The sequence below is a fragment of the Cheilinus undulatus genome, linkage group 9 (genome assembly GCF_018320785.1).
Source record: "Cheilinus undulatus linkage group 9, ASM1832078v1, whole genome shotgun sequence".
NCBI classification, from domain to species: domain Eukaryota; kingdom Metazoa; phylum Chordata; class Actinopteri; order Labriformes; family Labridae; genus Cheilinus; species Cheilinus undulatus.
The window spans coordinates 47,567,673-47,573,944 of NC_054873.1; the positions used below are offsets into that span (position 1 = coordinate 47,567,673).

A 6,272-nucleotide genomic window follows, 5' to 3' on the forward strand; every position below is an offset into this window, starting at 1 on the left:
ATAAAGCTCTGTGAGTTTAAATAAGTTGTTGGCTCTTATGAAATGTATGATTATTTTCTCGGGGTATTAAATGTTTAATTGCATTTGTGATTGGTATAAAGAAGCAGCTTTTAATTTGAATAGATCATTAAATTATCCACTGTTTTCTTATTATCTGCGAACAAAAGAAACTTCATTAACTATTTATCATCGTTGAGAACAATTATTACCTAGAAATAAATCCTATTTAGTTAAATACAGATAAAACCATAAAACTTAAATGCTAAAAAGCTTCTTTCTGTCCTACAGTGCCCGAGAGCTGGAGCTGGAGGATCGACAGAGCCGCCTGCAGCAGGAACTCAGGGAGCGGATGGCTGTGGAAGGTGAGTTCAGGAGGAAACAGGGAATCTAAGTACTAAAAAGCTTTCAATAATGATACTATAGTGAATAATAACAAACTAAAATGTTATCAAAATAAGGACTTTTCACTGTAGGCCAAATGTAGTGCCATTTCTGTGGCAATGTACGGACTAGTTTGGGCATTATGCCTTTCAAGTTCACATGAACCCTGCATCTCTTTAGTGCAGCCAAACAATATCACAACTTAAGCTACCACTAACTGTTTCAACATCATGTTTAGTGTGGACTTTGCACCATAGAACTTGCAGATAGCTGACCATCATATCTGTGTTACCCACTCTCTCTGAACTCTCTGCATTCCCTGTGCCTCTTTCAGACAACCTGAAAACAGAGAAGGAGCTCGCTCAGGAGAAGCAGATCCTGAATGAGATGTTGGAGGTGGTGGAGCAGCGGGACGCCCTGGTGGCTCTTTTAGAGGAGCAGAGGCTCCGGGAAAAAGAAGAGGACAAGGACCTGGAGGCTGTGATGCTTTCAAAAGGTTTCAACCTCAACTGGGCCTAAGCGGAGTGTTGAACATGTTTATCAAGTCCTGGGAAGGAAACAGACTAATGGTCGACCTCGATCGGAGTAATCTGCTGAACACCCACAGCAGTGAATGTGTACAGATTCCCCCAACATGAACGCTACGACTGTACCGGACGTTGAAACAGTCTGTTTACATATCCTCTGCCCAAAGGGAGGCAGCCCCGGTTAATCACTTTGCAGTTTTCTTGCTCTCTTTCTCTCTGTCTCTCTCTGTGGGTGGAGAGGCGAGCACATTCACAGCTTTATCATCCCAGCCTTGATGTGGATCCTCTAAAACGAGGAGGGGGCTTTGGGAGAATGTTTAAAGACTTGTTTCATTCTCGATTGTCTAAAGGGAAGAATGCAGTTAAGTCCTGCTGATGTAAAGGAATTGTAAAGAATCGTGTTTTTGTGTATAGTTGTGTAGAACAAGTCACATATTCAGCAGACGAGGATCCTCTTTTTCTATCCCCCTGAAGGACTGTACAAAGGTGCGTTTAAACGCTGGAGTCGTGTCTCCAGTCTCAATCTCAGCTTTTCATTTTCACTCAGACTGCAGGAAGAACATCCTCTGCTGAAGCTGCCTTTCTATCAGTTACAAACATATTCACGAACCACTTAAACAGGGCTCCTTTTACTCCTCTATCAGTACGTTTACATGCAGTTAGACTAAGTCAAAATATTGTGTTAATCCAACTAAAAACTGGACCTTTTAGATGCATGTAAACATGTTAGTCCAGCTGAAATCATGCTAAATGGAATTCCTTGGAAACTGATGAACAGCTAGATATCATGGTTGGACATTGGTTTACGCTTGCGTGTATACGCCTCAATCAGATCCAAACTGGACTAGGCCTTCTGCTTTGGGCTTTGACCTAGCAGCATAAATGCTAAACATGCAGAAGTCACATTTTCACCTCCCTTTGGATATCACCATGAGCTAAGAGGATAACATGCTTTGCATTTGCACCAGAAATGGGCGTAGGGTATGCATAATGTTTAAAGAGCTGCAGAATTGTTTCCAACTTGCAACCGATCAGCTGCTTGCTGACTTGTTTGCAAGGTCAACTAGCTGTAAGGTGGCATATCACTTCCTAGTGTAGCTGGGTTGGATGTACTTCCATCAGTATATCAATCTTCCCAAAGGTGCATGTGCAGACCTTTTGCAGCCATGTCACTTACATGGCATCACTCAGTACTGTGAGCGACAGGAGTGCTAGTTTTAACCTTATCCTTAAATTCCATCAGCAAAGACCCCTGGAGGTCAAAGAGCTAACACAGCTCCAGGGATGAAAAAGAGTTAAAATTATGAGTTAGAAAACCACGGGATATTATCTGATACCTCGCATTCTTTCTAGAAACATAAATCCTTCAACTTCCTAAGGTACTCACCCATGGTGGAAGCAACAAAAAAACAGAATAAAATCGAATACACCTCAGAAAAAGGAAGAAATTCATCATTAGCATACTGTTCTCATATCGGACTAATCTCAAGCTGCTCAGGGCTGCACTCTACTGCACAGAAATATATCCAGTGGACAAGGGTGCACGTCATAAGTTGGAGAAAACTGCAGCGTGCATACAACGCTGCATTCAAGAAGTATGTGGAATATGTGGGTGAGGCTACTGTGCATTTTAGCTAACAGTTAAGTTGACAATTCATCTGGGAGCTGTTAAAGTAAGAGAAAGTCACATAATGGAAACAGCTTACTTAACACAAATGTCAGAGATGGTGTCAAAGGAGCTGAGTCTTCTCAAAGGCACTAAAAAAGCTAAGAAATCCGTAAAGATTGGGCTAAAAGAGCAGTTTTCCTGCACAAACAAAAGCCTAAATGTCTCAGTAGCTCTCTACATTGGTGAATTTTTGTAAAGCTTTTTATTGAAACTTCAAAATATGTCAACATTTTTCTACACACAGAGGCATTCACAAGCACTCTTCTGTTTCAGCATCTCATTCGGCTGAAAGTGAGCACTAAACGGGGTGACGTTTCTAGCCGTAATGCTGACATCTGCGACCATCAGAGGTGGAAAACGTACAAGACTATCACACTCAAGTAAACGTATATTCACTCTGGTTAAAACTGACTTAAGTAGATGTAAAAGTACAAGTCTATATCAAGTAAAACTGAACAGTAATTCATTTAAAGTTTACTCAAAGGACTGAGTGGATAATTTTGATACCAAAGTGGCTTGTACAGTAAAATATGATCTTTCCTTAACGTCCAGTAATTTCAATAGAACATGAAACCCAACCAGGTCGTCTAATTTAAGGATTGACTTTGACCCAAAGTAAAATTCAACAGTTGTTTTGAAGGGAAATTTGGATTAATTTTCCAAATATGTGCGACTGACTTTCATGTGATTTCAAAGCCAAACTACTGGCCAGTTTAGCGCTCATGTTTTTACTCAGTACTCGAGAAGTAAAAGTAAAGAAGTAAAATCACTGATTTGAAAAAAAGTACCCCAAAAAGTCAAAAAACACAGAATAACTACTTTTGTGTTCTTATATATAATAACATGAGTTAATGTAATTAGCATTTATGCTAAAACTCCTGTTTTCCCCCGCCCACCTCCTGTGATGAAACTCCAGTAATACTAATACTCCCACTGTACTATGAAAAGGCTAAATCATAAACACAGAATCATGTTTTGTATATTTGTCTGAGGATGCCACAGTTGCCAGATTGTGTATGAATTATGTGACTTGCACACAATGCACATCCAGATAAAATTTTAACTCGTATGTCCCTGTGACCTGGCAACCCAAGACCTGATTCAAGGGTGAGCCAGATGCCAAATGTTTCCAGTTGTGCTAAAATGTTATGTGAATGTTGTCATATGTTGAATTTTAGAGGGAAAAAAAACATCATTTTATAGTTAATCCCCCTGTTATGTTAAAACCTGGGTAATCAAAAGTGAAGTAGAAAACGTCTCTGTCATTTTGTTAAGGCATTATTAGACAGTGATGATGACACCAGTGTGAAAATTCAAGTGGGAAAACCAGACAATGAAATAGGACCAAATGGTTATTTCTTTTCCTTCACAAAAGGAAACACAATTTCTTGACAAATAAGTGTATAAAATGCACCTGAATAGGGCTGGGCAATTAATCAACCTGAAATTTGTGTCAAAATAGCAGTTTTATTTATTTATTTATTTTTTTTTTGCAGCAGTTGTCATGCCTGACATATCATGCAATTATTCAGATGCCATTTTTTTTTTTTTAGAGTAGTCTACAAAAAAATCCTACCTTCTTCATTTTTGTACTTTTTTGTTGTTAAATATTAGAATGACAAAAAACCTTTAATGCAACAATTAATATCCAATTTGCAATATGTGGCAAAATCATCAGCAAGGCTCTGTCTGCTCTGAGGTTGTCAAAATTAGATTTGCGAATATTAAGTAAAATCATGATAAAGCAATTAATAAACAGTTTATACAATGTTTTTTTGGTAAGAAAAACATGTGAAGAGCCACTTCATTAGTGTTTTATCAAAAAACATTGAAATGGATGTTGATTTTTGGCAACCATATGACAATATAATTTTTTTGTTAGGGTCTTGGGGGGGCTCAGCTTGTCTTTGAAACAAGTCGGGGGGGCTCCAAGGGAAAATGGTTGGGAACCACTGGTCTAGATGGAGCATTTCACCAGGATTGTGGACCTGTCATGATAAAAAAAAATATACTAATAATTACATTAACTGACTTGTTATTCTGGAACTGACTACAAAGAGATCCTACTTAGCTGACTAATCATGCACATCCCAAATTAACAGGAGGAATTGTCAACAGGAGTATTTATCTAGCACTGGCATCCAATGAGTGACACGCCTCTTTTGCCACCATAGAACAAGACTGACGTCAGCTGCAAAAGGTCTACGGGGGACGAGGATACTAGTCCAGTCAAATACCCAAATCAAGCTCTAACTGTAGATCGACTTAACTGCATGTAAACGTACTGAGTGTTTGGGGGCTCTACATCAAACATGGATATGATTTTATGTGTTTGTCATCTTTGTTTTGCTTATAACAGATTTTATTTGTTTGGCATTCACAGGAGAGTGCCCACAATCTCATTATCTTGCACCTGTGCATATCTCCAACGCACTCGTAAGCCATTGCATGTTGGGAACGAAGGCTGCGTGGGCTAATAGAAAACTTAACCTTATCTTTGGTTGTTAGGACATAGAATACAGACTAGTATATATGAACACTTGAGCATTTCACACACCTGGATGATCAGGGGACTCTCCTTGACATGCTATTCACTGTATATCAGTTTACAAAGCAATGTCCATATCCAATATCAGACCTTTTTTTATTACTGTGGTGAACGGAAGTGAAGTCAACTCTTTAAATCAGATACGCTTCCTTCCTCATGTGGAAACATTGGGATTTTATCACAGCTGAAGCCGATTTCACTGCTGTTCGTGGGATATCATGACTTATTTGTGCCACAGGACTGTTACTGTTGGCAGATATGCTGCAATATAAGAAGAGAACACAAAACCTACACTACACATCACTTAATAGCAGTGTTAATACTTTACCCTTGAACAAGATGCCTTTTTCTTTTCTTTTTCTCTGTATTTAAGTTTTATTTTTCTGCTCTGATTGTTTTTGAGGTAGTCATATCTGTGTATCCCACTGGAACCTGAGATTTTTACTTTTTTTAATGCTTTTATACAGCGGGTCCCCAAGCAAACAAAATGCAAAGTGCTTCATGAGTAACTTTCATCAAACGGGAACGTTTATTTAGCGGGCAGTCAAAACAAACAGCCTTTGGGACAACTGTAAAAAAGGGGCAGCACAGAAACACTAGAGGTTCTATTTATGACTTGGTATGAGCTGTGAATAAGAAAAAAACAAAAGTTACATAATTTTAAGGGTTGTTGTTTTAGTTGGTGTGAGATAAGTTTGACATGATTGTATTGATATTTATTAACATGTGTGCAGCTGTATTATATGTAAAGAAATGAATCCTAATTTTTAAACTGTTCTGTTCACACATGACTTGTAATGTAAATGCTTCATGTAGCTGAAATGCATAGGGGTGTTGGATGTATGCTGCAAACGGCAATAAAACAATGCAGTTCTTTTACGTTTGTCCACTAGTATCTCATTTATAGTTATAAATAACCAAGGCCGACAAACAATTAACATTTTAAGGGTAATAAGGGAGCAGTTAAAAGGTAAATATTTGATAACACAAGGTTCAGATGACATTAAGGAGCAGTGGCTGCAGGGAAACGCTGCAGTAGCTTAACCAAAGTGTGCCCAAATGGACAATAAAGCATGCAAATAAAGAAAATAAATCCCTTAATTATGGACCTTAATCCCACTGAGGTCAATGCATTAATGCTCACAGC

General features: G+C 38.5%; 1 protein-coding gene across 15 annotated transcripts in view; it reads left to right on the plus strand.

Annotated features, from left to right (window-relative positions):
• The window catches only part of mical3a (microtubule associated monooxygenase, calponin and LIM domain containing 3a), a 138,730-nt gene extending 132,726 nt beyond the window's left edge, over positions 1-6,004 (plus strand). For all 15 annotated transcript variants that reach the window (XM_041794723.1, XM_041794726.1, XM_041794721.1 and 12 more), the window contains 2 exons: positions 289-362; positions 716-6,004. In XM_041794723.1, coding sequence (XP_041650657.1) covers positions 289-362; positions 716-900 — 259 coding nt within the window. In that variant the 3' untranslated portion in view covers positions 901-6,004. The remainder of the gene's footprint in view (positions 1-288; positions 363-715) is intronic.
• Positions 6,005-6,272: the final 268 nt, after the last annotated feature.